The sequence below is a fragment of the Gymnogyps californianus genome, unplaced genomic scaffold, assembly GCF_018139145.2.
Source record: "Gymnogyps californianus isolate 813 unplaced genomic scaffold, ASM1813914v2 HiC_scaffold_120, whole genome shotgun sequence".
Taxonomy (NCBI): Eukaryota; Metazoa; Chordata; class Aves; order Accipitriformes; family Cathartidae; genus Gymnogyps; species Gymnogyps californianus.
In genome coordinates, this window is record NW_026114001.1 from 7,550 (window position 1) to 22,884 (window position 15,335).

Below are 15,335 nucleotides of genomic sequence, written 5' to 3' on the forward strand. Positions count from 1 at the left end.
GCTGGAGCAGGGGAAGAGCATGAGGAAGAAGGAGCGGCAGAGAGAAGCATTATGAACTGACCACAACCCTCATTCCACATCCCCCTGTGCCACTTGGGGGAAGGAGGTAAATAGTTGGCAGTGAAGTTGAGCCTGGGAATGGAGGGTGGGGAAGGCGTTTTTTAGATTTGCTCTTATTTCTCATTATCCTACTCTGATTTGATTGGCATAAATTAAATTAATTTCCCTAAGTCAGTCTGTTTAGCCATGATGGTAATTGGTAAGTGATCTCCCTGCCCTTATCTCGACCCATGAGCTTTTCATAGTATTTTTTCTCCCCCTGTCCTGTTGAGAAGGGGGAGTGATTGATAGAGTGGCTTTATGGGCACCTGGTGGTCAGCCAAGGTTAACCCACCACAGAGGTAAAGGTAGTTTAACGCGAAAACAAAAAAGCAAAGGCCACGCAGGGAAGCAAAACAAAAGAAAAAGAGATTTATTCTCTACTTCCCATCAGCAGGCAATGTCCAGACACTTCCTGGGAAGCAGGGCCTCAGTACGTGTAGCAGATGCTTCGGAAGACAAACGCCTTAATACAGAATGCCAACCTCCTCCTCCTTTCTCTTAGCTTTTATTGCTGAGCACAACATATGGTATGGAATATCTTTTTGGTCAGTTTGGGTCAGCTGTCCCAGCTATGTCTCCTCCCTACTTCTTGCCCACCCCCAGCCTACTGGCCTTTGGGGGTGGAGGATGCTGGAGAGACAGCCTTGATGCTGTGCAAGCACTGCTCAGCAGTAGCCAAAACATTGGTGTGTTATCAACACTGTCTTAGCCAAATCCAAAGCACAGCACTATATGGGCTGCTATGAGAAAGTTAAATCCATCCCAGCCAGATCCAGTACACCTCTTCATGCACTGTATCAAGAAAATGCTGGGACTGATCTGTTGAACATTTTTTAAAATTTATATATTATGATCCAAAATTTTAACAGGAGAGGTTAAAGTCAGCATTGAAGAAAACAGAAGAACCTGTTCAATACTTGCCTCTTATAAAAAGGAAGGTCAAAGCAAGGTCAAAGGATCTGCACAAGACATCCGGTTTTGGGGAATAAAATAGCAAGACAGACGTTGTCACAGACCCAAGGGATGTGATCAATAAGATAACAGCTATGTCCCTGATACCATAGTAAAACTCTATTTAGTGATTAAGTGTTGTCTGCTAAATATTAGGCTACCAAATAAGGCATGCATTGTCCTATTCAGTAGATAAGAGGAAGGATATATGGTCAGGATGTCCTTGTAATTAGAAACTAGGTAGGCTTCAGTAGGTCTTTATCAGTTTTGGATATTCGCAAGAAATGCAAAGTATGCAGAAGTTAACTGAGAAGAAGAGTTCAACCAAGGGACATCGTGAGGAAGACTATTGGAAGTGGAAAGCTGCTGTGTGGAGTCCTATACGACAAGTCGCAGAAGCCACTGAAGGAGAAGGCGAGTCAAGTCAGTTTGCAGGCAAAGGCAACCAAGGCATTGAGTAACTCAGCCTTATCTGCATGTGTTGTCACTAAATCCCTTGGCCCATTCAACAACAGGCCCTTGTTCATTTTCCTTGTTCAACCTTTTATTGGTAATGTAACGGTAGAAACTCTTCTTGTTGCTCTTGATGGTCCTCCAGTTGAGCTTTGGCTTTCCTGACACTATCCCTACATGCTTGGGCAGTGTTTCTTTATTCCTCCTTTGTAGCCTGTCTGTACCTGTTTTGGCTGGGATAGGGTTAATTTTCTTCATGGTAGCTTGTATGGTGCTATGTTTTGGATTTGTGATGAAAACAGTGGGGGATGTTTTAGTTATTGCTGAACAGTGCTTACACAGCACCAAGGCCTTCTTTGTTTTCTCACACTGCCAGCGAGTAAGCTGGGGGTGCACAAGAAGTTGGGAGGGGGCATAGCTACCAAACCTACCAGCCTACCAAAGGGATATTTCATACCGTATGATGTCGTGCTCAGCAATAAAAGCAGCAGGGAAGACGGAGGAAGGGGGGACATTCAGAGCGATGGCATTTGTCTTCCCAAGTAACCGTTATGCATGATGGAGCCCTGCTTTCCTGGAGATGGCTGAACACCTGCCTGCCAATGGGAAGCAGTGAATGAATTCCTTGTTTTGCTTTGCTTGCGTGCACAGCTTTTGCTTTACCTATTAAACTGTCTTTATCTCAACTCGCGAGTTTTCGCACTTTTGCCCTTCCATTTCTCTTTCCCATCCCACTCGGTGGAGAGTGAGTGGCTATGCGGTGCTTAGCTGCTGGCTGGCATTAAACCACGGCACCTGTCCTTGCTTCCATCTACTCAATGCCCTCTTTTTGCATTGGAGCTCTACCATGAGTTCCCTGTTTAGCCAAGCTGGTCTCCTGGTACATCTACTTGTCTTCCTGAGTATTGGGATGGACCATATTTTTCCTTGGACAATGCTGTCCTTAGAGACCTCCCAGCTTTCTTGAGCTCCTTTGCCCTTCAGCACTACCTACCACCTACCAGTTTCCTGAATAAGCCAAAATCTGCTCTTCTGAAGTCCAGGGCCTGTACTCTGCTACTTGCTTTCCTCATTACCCTCAGGAGCTTCAACTCTGCTAGTTCATGGGCACTGCAGCCAAAGCTTCCTTTTATTATCACATTCCCAACCAGTTTTCCTACCCATTCTAAGCACCGAGGTTTCCCCCCTCTGAGGTCCATTTCCCTCTTCAACCAAGTCTTCGTTCCTAACCACACCTCGTGTGCTGATTTTGGATCAGGAACCCGCAGACTACACCAGATATTAGAAAGTGCTGCCGACGCCATCATGCCAAGAATGGGTGCTGATATGGTGACACCAGGATGCTTCATCTGTCTGTCCAAGTGTTTCCTTGACAGCCAGGGAAAGCACCTCACCTCTACCCCAATCACTTTGGAAGGAAGTATTATCCTTTGGGCTGAGAACCAGAATCTAAAAGTGCAGCTTTTAAGATCATTCCATAAAGTCTGTGTGTGACTCTTTCCTCTACTATCAATAACACAATGAGATACTCCCCTTTAGGTAGGAACTAAGGTTCTTTGAGCAATCTGCCCCCTCCAGCATATTGCCTACCTGAGTGTTCAGTCCTGAAAAGGGTTACAGAAAAGGCCTAAGAACTTGTTTTTTCATCTTTTAGGAAAAATAAGGTTGTCAACTGCTAGCTAATGCTTACATTAACTCATAACCTGTAATCAGTGACTGGATTTGTTCTTTATCAGTGTCGTGGTTTAACCCCAGCCAGCAACTAAGCACCACGCAGCCGCTTCCCCCTCCCCTCTCCCTCCCAGTGGGGAGGGGAGGAGGATCGGGAAAAAAAAGGTAAAACTCGTGGGTTGAGATAAGAACAGTTTAATAACTAAAGTAAAATAAAATATAATACTACTACTAATAATAATAATAATTGTAATGAAAAGGAATATAACAAAAAAGAAATAAAACCCAAGAAAAGTCAGTGATGCACAATGCAATTGCTCACCACCCGCTGACCGATGCCAGAGCAGCGATCCACCCCTCCCGGCCAACTCCCCCCCCCGTTTATATACTGGGCATGACGTTCCATGATATGGAATACCCCTTTGGCTAGTTTGGGTCAGCTGTCCTGGCTATGCTCCCTCCCAGCTTCTTGCACACCTGCTTGCTAGCAGAGCATGGGAAACTGAAAAATCCTTAAGTGCTACTTAGCAACAACTAAAACATCAGAGTGTTATCAACAGTATTCTCACACTAAATCCAAAACACAGCACTGTACCAGCTACTAGGAAGAAAATTAACTCTATCCCAGCCGAAACCAAGACAACCAGTTTTTCATGCTCCAACCATGTCCTGGCCAATGGCAGGGACACTTATGATTGAACCAACAGAGTCTGAATAGAAGGCAGAGCTGGATAGATTCTGTCATGCAATGATCAATATTCAGCAGGAAATTGCTAAAATAGAGGAAGACAGGATGGACCCTGATTAACCCACTGAAGTTAAGAATTATGTTCAGGTCTTGGATAATATTTTTAACCAAATTGAAAAATGCATAAAGGTTGACTCATTTCCTGTTTTAAATTGGTCTCTTTTTCAGATACCCTATGTTCAAGAGAACCTCTTGAGGCTAATCTCAGCTATATGCATGTAGTAACGTGGACTTGAAGGACTGAGGATTCAGTGTTGACACATTTAGTTGAATCCAGTCATTTCATGTCTTAAACACATCTTTCTGCTTTAATTGTCACCACATACTCTGAACTGTATTGCCTCTTCTAAGTGGGCTCGTCCTTACTGTAGAAAACCAGAATCGCAGAATCACAGAATGGTTGAAGTTGGAAGGGACCTCTGGAGGTCTTCTGGTCCAACCCATCTGCTCAAGCAGGGCCACCTAGAGCCGGTTGCCCAGGACCATGTCCAGATGGCTTTTGAATATCTCCAAGGATGGAGACTCCACCACCTCTCTGGTCAACCTGTTCCAGTGCTCGGTCACCCTCACAGTAAAAAAGTGTGACTTAAGATAAGCGCTACTTAGCAACAACTAAAACATCAGTGTGTTATCAACATCATTCTCACGCTAAATCCAAAACACAGCACTGTACCAGCTACTAAGAAGAGAGTTAACTCTGTCCCAGCCGAAACCAGGACACAAGTCCTGCCAGCAAACCTGCTCCAGCATGGGCTCCTCTCTCCATGGGTCCACAGGTCCTGCCAGGAGCTTGCTCCAGTGCGGGCTTCCCACGGGGTCACAGCCTCCTTTGGGCATCCACCTGCTCCGGCGTGGGGTCCTCCATGGGCTGCAGGTGGATATCTGCTCCACCGTTAACCTCCATGGGCTGCAGGGGGACAGCCTGCCTCACCATGGTCTTCACCACGGGCTGCAGGGGAATCTCTCCTCTGGCTCCTGGAGCACCTCCTCCCCCTCCTTCTTCACTGACCTTGGTGTCTGCAGAGTTGCTTGTCTCACATATTCTCACTCCTCTCTCCTCTGCTCTTGTTCCCGCAGGTTTTTTGGGTTTTTCCCTTTCTTAAATATGTTATCGCAGAGGCACTACCACTGTTGCTGATTGGCTCAGCCTTGGCCAGCGGTGGGTCTGTCTTGGAGCCGGCTGGCACTGGCTCTTTCGGACATAGGGGAAGCTTCTAGCAGCTTCTCACAGAAGCCACCCCTGTAGCCCCCTCACTACCAAAACCTTGCCATGCAAACCCAATACAAAAATAAATGCAATTCAGTGTCAAGTGAGAAAAATAGCATAATGTATAACATTCTAAGTTATCTGTTAAAAGACTTTAGAAGCTATTTTGGATAGTTCTCTGAAGATGTCTGACACTTTCAGTCTGTTTGGCTACGCTTTTATTTATCTCACGTTACTGTCCTTAGCCCTATCCAGCTCTTGCATCTTGTCAGACCCTCAGCTGAGTTCTTTGGAGCAGAACTTCTGTATGTAACATGGGGACATTATACAAGGGTCTTAACAATCAGTGCTAAGTGTAGGATAAACTGGTGCCAGTACCCCAGTAATCTTACAGAGCGCTGCACATCAACCTTTTTCCGGGGCTCAGCTATATGAAGTACTGTTTGTTTCACAGCTTCAGGCATAATTTGGCAGGGTCCTTGCCAGATGATGCCTAAAAATTTTACCTCAGTTTCTGGCCCTTGTACTTTTTGTGGATTAATTTCCCAACCATGCCCTCTCATGGTGTCCACAACCCTGCTCAGTGCCTCCCCGACATCCTGCTCCGTAGGTGCGGTCAGCAGGATGTCATCAATGTGATGGAACAGTTTACACTTTGGGGACAGGCTGCACTCCCCCAAGTGCTGAGCTACAATCCCATGACAAATTGTGGGGCTGTGCAGGTATCCCTGAGGCAGCACCGTAAATGTGTACTGCTGGCCTTCCCAGGAAAAGGCAAACCGTTCCTGCAACTCTTCAGCAATAGGAATACTGAAGGCAGCATTCACCAAGTTGGTAACAGCGTGCCAGGCGTTTGCCCCAGCTTCCAGCCGCTCTAACAGAGTGACAATGTCCAGCAGGACCGCAGCCATGGGAGCGGCGGCTTGGTTCAAAAGCCGGTAATCCACAGTCATACACCAGGTGTATGACATACATCTGGCTTCTTTACAGGCCAAATAGGGTTATTAAAAGGTGAATGTGTTCGTCAGATGATAACCCCTGCTTCTAACAACTGTTTAATAGTTTGAGAGATCCCAGTATGGCCCCCAGGCAGTCGGTATTGTTTTAAGGCTATAGGCTTGAAGGGAGGGGGGGAGGGGTGTCCGGTCAGCACAGCGGGGGGGGGGGGGGGGGGGGGGGGGGGGGGGGCGGGGAGGCACAGTCCTCCCTACCATAAGCGCGGATCCGAGGTGATCGGGTACCAAAAGAATATTTTCCCCCAGTGGTATAAAAAGTGTTGCCTGCTAACAGATTATATATGCAGGCACTCTCATCGCCCATACTTGAGCCAAAACCAGTGGGTATCCTTCTAGTTGCAAGATTAGAGAAACTTCTCAAGACGGCTCTTTCCTTCCCTCGAATACGTTAATATTTATCAGTTTATTCTTGGGGTATGTTGAGAATTGTTAGGATTAATAGCCTTGCTTAGCACTAGAAGCTAAAGTAGTTGAAGCCTTAGGCCGAAAGAGCTAACCAAGAGTAAATGTTTTGATAAAACTAATGCTGCAAACACAGAACTAGCTGAAACCAGCAGATACAAGCAGAATGAAGAGGATAAGGACCAAGGAAACAATTCCAAGAGAATGAGGTAACTTCAGAAGAAGGCCAGCCCAGTGAAAAGAAAATCAATAAGAAATCAAGAGACCACCGACCAGAATGAAGTGATTGGACTTGGGATCGGGTGATGGGTGGTACGGGTAGAATTGGGGTGCACGGTCTGCAGTAAGGGTCCCTCTTCGGAGGCACCCAGCTCGAGCTGCTCTGCACGTCGGATAAATAAACCACTTATTTACTCAGTGGATTGGCGACTCATCTTCGAGCAGGAACCTAGGGCTGAGCCCTGTTGAGGTGGCATCCGCATAATTCCTACCATGGTCTAGGAGGCGGCTGCATAATTCCTGCAACAGATTTGGCAACCCCTAGGAGATGCCGACGGACCCTCTCATCACCAACGTCCAGTGCCAACAACCTTGGGTGAGTTCACCTGGGACCTTGGGAACGAGGGGCTCCAGCTGGTAAGTCTTTAAACTCCTGCTCCTAAATTCTAAATTCTGGTAATCTGGTTTCTGGAAGCGTGCAATAATAGAAATAAACCTGGTGTAGAGAAGGGGACGCCCTTAACTGAGGTTTTAGAAAACTCAAAGAAAATAGATGGTATTAAAGGTCTGTCTAAAAAAAGGATGGTAACACTATGTAAGGAAGACTGGCCAGCACTTAGAGGAACAGAGGGATGGCCCTGCAAAGGATCCTTCAAATTAAAGAAATTGGCTACGCTCTGGAAAATTTTGGAAGATGAAAAACCTCAGCAAATGAATTATTGGTATGTATGGGATAATTGGGCATATGACCGCCATAAAGAGGATGGTCGAAAAGGAGTACGAAAACCTCGAGGAAGAACTTTAGCTGCAGCAGTTGTGAGTAAATTAACCGAGGCGCCTGCAGAGCCGGTCTCTGCACCACCCTATACTCCTCCCTCTGTATCGCTTGCTGATTCCCCCCCAATTGCCTCTGCTGTCCCCACTGCTTCTGCTGGGCCTTACCCTGTGGTTTCTAATGTTATCCCTAATCCTCTTGCAATGCAGCCAGTGGCGAGGGGCGGTGGGCGTGTGTGGGGGTGTGTGTGAAATGTTCCTCCTCCACCTCCAGTGTTACGTGTATGTATACACCCATCACCCCTGGAACCCCAGGGATTTGGTTATGTGGGGAAATCAAATGCCCAGGTTAAGGGAAGATGCAGGTCAATGTGCATCATTATTTTCCAATATTCGTTCGGGATATAATCCATCCTGGGCCGATGTTAACCCGTTATTGAGAGAGTTGCTCCATCCAGACGAGAGAGATAAGATAATTGAAAAGGATGCGGAATTAACCCTACAGGCAGGGGGAAATCAGACTGCCTGGCCTCAGGCTGATCCTAATTGGGATTATAATAATCAAACAGATAGAGATAATTGCCGAATGGCGGTTAGAAATCTGATAGATGCGATTAGAGCTTGCAGGGAAATAAGAGTAAATTGGACTAAAGTACAGAAATGTAGACAGAGGCCAGAGGAACACCCCAGTGACTACTGGGGAAGATTGCAACAGGCTTTGTTGACATACGGGGGAATGACTCTCCAGAACTTTAATAATGAATTGGCAGCAAGCGTGTTTGTGGACCAAGCCGCCTCTGACATCTGCAACTATTTTAAGGATCACATGCCAGGGTGGCAAGGAGAAAATTTGAAAGATATTACATTACCTGGAGGTTCTATACTTGTACAATATGTAGATGATTTGTTATTTACCAGCAAGACATATGAAGATTGCTTGAAAGATACTATTTGTCTATGTACTGCTTTAGCAGAAAAAGGTCACCGTGCATCTCTTTCTAAGCTTCAGCTGTGTCGTCAGGAAGTAAAATATTTAGGATTCATATCAAAAGAAGGACAAAGATTAGTAGACCCAGAATGGGTCCAGGCTATTGTAGAAATACCTCGACCGTTAACAAAGAAGCAATCGTGAGGATTTTTAGGCGCAGTAGGATACTGCAGACCCTGGATACTGGGGCTAGGGGAGTTAAGTAAGCCATTGACAGAAGCTACCAAGGCAGAGGAAGTGGAGCCTATACGTTGGGGTCCAGAGAGAGAAAAGGCTTTCCAAGCTATAAAAGGAGCTTTACTCCAAACCCTTTGAACTATTTGTGCATGAGAACAAAGGAGTAGCTAGCGGAGTCCTTACTCAAAAGCTAGGTCCACACCGCCGCCCTGTGGCTTATTGCTCAACTCAACTGGATCCTGTAGCGGCAGGGAATAATTCCTGTGTTAAAGCGATAGCAGCAACAGCAACTATCATAAAAAGGAGCAGACCATTAGTTCTGGGTCACCCAACAACCGTGTATGTCCCGCATGAAGGAGAAATGATTCTTAAACAACATGCTGCACAAGCATTGTCCCCACAAAGAGTGCATCATTGTCAATTAATGATTTTAAATGCGGATAATATTACTTTAAAAAGATGTAATGTTTTGAATCCAGCAACTTTACTGCCTGTTCCCTCCGATGGTGAACCACATCATGACTGTGCTAAGGTAGTGTTTCACTCTGGCCGCCTACAGGAAGATCTGTGGGATCAACCTCTAGAGAACTCGGACCTAACCCTTTTCACTGATGGATCTTCGTACTACATGAATGGAAAATGACACACGGGCTATGCAGTGGTGAGAAACTTAGAGGTACTTGAAGCAGAACCTCTACAACCCTCGGTGAGTGCCCAAGGGGCTGAATTAATTGCATTAGCAAGAGCAGCCTGGTGGGGACGTAATCAGCGAGTAACTATTTATACTGACTCTCAATATGCCTTTGGAGTGTGCCATGCAACGGGTATGCTATGGAAAGAACGAGGATTCCTTACCTTGGCGGGAAAAAATATTTCTAATGGGACTGAAATCCGAATGCTGTTGGAAGCTATTAAGTTTCCAAGGGAAATCGCTGTAGTACACTGTCCAGCTCATACCAAAGGATCCAGCGAAATTGAAAGGAGTAATGAACTGGCAGATAGAGCAGCAAAAGCTGCTGCCCACCAACCTATATACGAGTGTACCGCCATAACAACTCCCTCTACTAATGACTGGACAGATATCAATAATCCAGCCCAAATATATGCAGAGGTCACTCAGGAAGAACGGCTCGATGGAAAAGTTGGGAGGCTGTGAAAGATGCAACTGGAATTTGGACTATTGGAGGAAACCCCATTTTACCAAGAAAATATTTAATGACTTTGGCTAGGTGGTTTCATGATAAAACACATAGAGGGATGGTAGCAATTGTTAACCAGATTGAGAGAATGTGGGCAGCTCCAGGAATAGATATGGCAGTTAAAAGGATTGTGAGTTCTTGTCCCTCATGTTGGAAGTTTTCCGATGTAAAACCCAAACAGGAGGCTGGAGGACAACCATGGGCATACTTCCCATTCCAAAGACTGCAAATTGATTATGCTGACATGCCTCCTGTGAGCGGACTTAAGCACCTGCTGGTAATAGTGGATCAACTCTCAGGATGGGTAGAAGCTTTTCCCACCAGGAAGGCTGATACTGTGGGAGTGGTCAAAGCACTCTTGCGGGAAAATCATTCCCAGATACGGAATACCTGAAACCATAGAATCTGATAGGGGTTCTCAGCAGGAGTACTAAACAACATTTATAAAAGTTTAGGAATACAGCGACAGCTACATGTTCCATATCATCCGCAGTCCTCAGGACAGGTGGAAAGAATGAATAGGATTCTTAAAAATTGCTCAGACTTGTAGTCAAGTGGGTTTGAAATGGCCTGAAGTTTTAGGAATAGTGCTATGGGATGTTAGAAATACCCCTCACCAACCTCTAGGGTTGTCATCAGCAGAAATAGTGTTTGGCAGGCATTTAGCTGTACCTGGGACCTTTGTCCCCACTAGGACCAGCCTTTTAGATGGAGATGAACGAGTTACCAGATTTGTATTTAGGATACAAAAACATCTACAAGAAAATAGGGCACAAGCCCAATGGTTTCAACCAGTACCAGCAGGAATGCAAGTACATGATATCCAGTCTGGGGATACAGTAATGATAAAAGTCCACTCTCGCAAAACGAAGTTGGACCCTAAATGGGAGGGTCCATTTACTGTGCTATTAACTTCCTATTTTGCTGTAAAAGTTACAGGGAAAGAGAATTGGATTCATCACTCACATGTTAAACGAATTCCTAAGGAACATCATTTAAATGAATAACCACCAGCCATGCAGAACCCCACCAATCCTGCCATGGAGATTAAAGCCAGGATCATTCAAATCCCTAAGGAGGAAGGAATTCCGGAACCATGTCACTTTTGTTTCCTTTCTAGATCTACCTGGACCAGAGAGGCTCCTGCAGCGTGGCCAAGTGGACCATCGGACACTGTTAAAAGAGGCCAGTGTCCTGTTTGGTGTATTCATCATCCATATAGAGCTGCTATACATCCAAGCAATCCCCCAAGAGGAGAAGAACTCAGGTTTTATCAACATGGTTGGCTTCGGTCATCCTGTAACAATTGTGGTCCATGTCGTCCGAGAAGGTGTACTAATAATTGTTTTAAAGGTCATTGGGAACATTGTCGACAGGGTTAGAGTTGGGGAAGTATAACTAGGGAAGGTGCCTCTGGACACATAAACTGGTGCTGTGTGTGCAGACTACACCAGCCACTAACAGTTAGAAGAGCTTTGCAACAATATAGGGTATTGATAATTTGGGAATAACATCCAGATGAATGACACATATCCATAGTGCTAGAATAGAATAGAATAGAATATTTCAGTTGGAAGGGACCTACAATGATCATCTAGTCCAACTGCCTGAACACTTCAGGGCTGACCAAAAGTTAAAGCATGTTGTTAAGGGCATTGTCCAAATGCCTCTTAAACACTGACAGGCATGGGGCATCGACCACCTCTCTAGGAAGCCTGTTCCAGTGTTTGACCACCCTCTCGGTAAAGAAATGCTTCCTAATGTCCAGTTTAAACCTCCCCTGGCGCAGCTTTGAACCATTCCCACGAGTCCTATCACTGGATACCAGGGAGAAGAGATCAGCACCTCCCTCTCCACTTCCCCTCCTCAGGAAGCTGTAGAGAGCAATGAGGTCACCCCTCAGCCTCCTTTTCTCCAAACTAGACAAACCCAGAGTCCTTAGCCGCTCCTCAAAGGACATGCCTTCCAGCCCTTTCACCAGCTTTGTTGCCCTCCTCTGGACGCATTCAAGGACCTGAACATCCTTCTTAAATTGTGGGGCCCAGAACTGCACACAGTACTCAAGGTGAGGCTGCACCAACGCTGAATACAGCAGGATAGTCACCTCTTTTGACCGGCTGGTTATGCTGTGTTTGATGCACCCCAGGATGTGGCTTGCCCTCTTGGCTGCCAGGGCACACTGCTGACTCATATTGAGCCTGCTGTCAACCAGCACCCCCAGATCCCTTTCTGCAGGGCTGCTCTCCAGCCACTCCTCTCCCAATTTATACTTGTGCCCGTCATTACTCCATCCCAAGTGCAGAATCCGGCATTTGGACTTGTTAAATTTAATCCCATTAATCATTGCCCAATGCTCCAATCTATCCAGATCCCTCTGCAAGGCCTCTTGTCACTCAAGAGAGTCAACAGCACCTCCCAGTTTAGTATCATTAGCAAACTTGCTAATGGTGCATTCAACTCCTGCATCCAGATTGTTGATAAATATATTGAAGAGAACTGGCCCTAGAATTGAGCCCTGAGGAACACCGCTGGTGCCTGGTTGCCAGCCAGATGTAGCCCCATTCACTACAACCCTTTGAGCTCTGCCACTCAGCCAGTTCTTCACCCAGCGCACCGTGAACCCGCTCATCCCACAGTTGGACAACTTGTCCAGAAGGATACTGTGAGGGACAGTATCAAAAGCCTCACTAAAATCCAGAAAGACTACATCCACCGCCTTCCCTTCATCCACTAGGCAGGTGACATTATGGTAGAAGGATATTAAATTAGTTAAACAGGACTTTCCCTTTGTGAACCCATGTTGACTGTGCCTGATGATTGCATTGTTCTTTAAATGCCTTTCAATAGTACCCAGTATAATCTTCTCTATAATTTTTCCAGGAACTGAGGTTAGACTAACAGGTCTGTAGTTCCCTGGGTCTTCCCTCACGCCCTTCTTGTAAATTGGAATAACATTGGCTAGCTTCCAGTCAGCGGGGACCTCCTCAGACTCCCAAGACCTTTGGTAGATGATAGAGAAGGGTCCTGCCATAACATCCACTAGCTCCTTCAGTACTCTGGGATGAATCCCATCAGGCCCCATGGACTTGTGAACATTCAGCTGATACAGCTGGTCCCTCACAATTTCAGTGTCCACAAATGGAAAGTCACTGCTCCCACACTCATGGTCCTCCGACTCAGGGGACCGGGCAGCCCAAGGTCTATCAGTATTATTAAAGACTGAGGCAAAAAAAGCATTGAATGCCTCCGCTTTTTCTTCATCCCTATTTGTCAGGTGATCATCTTCAACAAGTATCCGTCCAATGTTTTCCTTAGACCTCCTCTTGCTATTAACGTACTTAAAAAAGCCCTTCTTGTTGTCTGACACAACACTGGCCAGTTTCAACTCTAGCTGAGCTTTGGCCTTTCGTGTCTTCTCCCTGCATATATGAACCACAGCTCTGTAATCTTCCTGCAAAGCCTGACCCTGCTTCCAGAGATCATACCATTTCTTTTTCCTCCTGAGCTCCAAGAGGAGTTCCCTGTTCAGCCAAGCTGTTCTTCTGCCCCGCTTGCTTGACTTTCGACACACTGGAATTGCCTGCTCCTGTGCTTCTAAAAGGTGGTTCTTAAAGACTGAGCAGCACTCGTGGACTCCTAAGCCCTCAAAAGCAGATTCCCAGGGGACACTGCTAAATAGCTCCCTGAATAGCTTAAAGTTTGCTCTCCTGAAGTCCAGGGTAGCAACTCTGCTCACCTTTTTTCTTATTACACTGAAAATTTTAAACTCAACCATTTCATGATCCCTGTGGCCAAGACAGCCACCTACCATCACATCCCCCACGAGTCCTTCTCTATTCACAAATAACAAGCCTAGGAGGGCATCTTTCTTAGTTGGCTCACTGAGTACTTGTGACAAGAAGTTATCTCCTACAAACTTGAAGAATTTCCAAGACCTGCTCATCTTGGCATTTAGTGCTCAGCCTGTTTAGCTCTAATCGTATATCCTTTATATTGATTATATGTGGGAACTTGTGATATTGATACTCTTGATACTCCTTGGATCCTTTTTTGTAATACTTTGTATATATTTACATTCATCAAGAACTAAAACAATCGATTGTTTGCCCCCAAGGCCTGCTCTCTAGGCACTCCTACCTGCATTAGTGCAAGAAACATCTCTTTCCAAGTAACCTTTCCCTTGAGCTGTTGCATTTGAAATGCTTCAGGCTCTGTCTCCTCTTTTTCAGTCTGATAATCACTAAGCTGTCTTAGTGATAGAATAACATCCCCCACTGTTTTTCCCACGCAGCCCCTAGCAAGGAAATTATTGGTCCTTTCAAGGCCAATGGGGAACCCATATGCCTTGAAAACCCTAACATGTGGGTTTTCATGCTGGGTATTGTGAAAGGCAAGGCACTAACTTCAATACAACTTGCTTAGAATAACAAACAGTACCTGGGGCTATGAGCTTTTATCTCAGGATCAACGTGACCTGATGTCGTGGTTTAACCCCAGTCAGCAACTAAGCACCACGCAGCCGCTTCCCCCTCCCCCTCCCAGTGGGGCAAGGAGGAGGAAAGCAAAGGAAAAAAAAAGTAAAACTCGTGGGTTGAAATAAGAACAGTTTAATAACTAAAGTAAAATATAATACTAACAATAGTAATAATGAAATATAATAATAATAGTAATGAAAAGGAATGCAACAAAAGAAGGGGGGGGGAAAGAAAAAAAATCAGTGATGCACAATGCAATTGCTCACCACCCGCTGACCGATGCTCAGTTAGTTCCCGAACCGCGATCCGCGCCTCCCGGCCAGCTCCCCCCTGTTTATATACTGGGCATGATGTTCCATGGTATGGAATACCCCTTTGGCTAGTTCAGGTCAGCTGCCCCGGCTCTGCTCCCTCCCAGCTCCTTGCACACCTGCTTGCTGGCAGAGCACAGGAAGCTGAAAAGTCCTTGGCTTAAGATAAGTGCTACTTAGCAACAACTAAAACATCAGGGTGTTATCAACATCATTCTCACACTAAATCCAAAACACAGCACTGTACCAGCTACTAAGAAGAAAGTTAACTCTGTCCCAGCCGAAACCAGGACAATATCCACCCCTTATTCTATACCATTTACGTTATGCCCAGATCCCACACTTTCCAATACATTTCCAATTAATCACCATCACTTTTCCTGTCTTTTAATATATACGTATAGATATCATTCCCGCGGTCTATGGGCCATCTCTATCAAATGTCTGTTGAGTTCATTCAGTCCATGACTTTGAGCTCCATCTATCGTAACAGTCTGTCTGGGCAGGAGGGATGATGCAAAGTCCGCTCAGGCGGTAGAACAGGATTGGGCTTCGGTGTGATGTGGCAGGCAGGTGACATTGGGCGCAGCAGGAGGATGGTGTGTGGTGTCGGATTGTTGCATGCTGAAGTCAGTCCTGGTT

General features: G+C 45.8%; 1 protein-coding gene across 1 annotated transcript in view; it reads left to right on the forward strand.

Annotated features, from left to right (window-relative positions):
• Positions 1-10,621: 10,621 nt before the first annotated feature.
• Positions 10,622-15,335, forward strand: part of LOC127027993 (dual specificity protein phosphatase CDC14C-like) — a 68,446-nt gene continuing 63,732 nt past the window's right edge. The window contains 2 exon segments of the mRNA XM_050913827.1: positions 10,622-10,715; positions 11,028-11,284. Coding sequence (XP_050769784.1) covers positions 10,622-10,715; positions 11,028-11,284 — 351 coding nt within the window.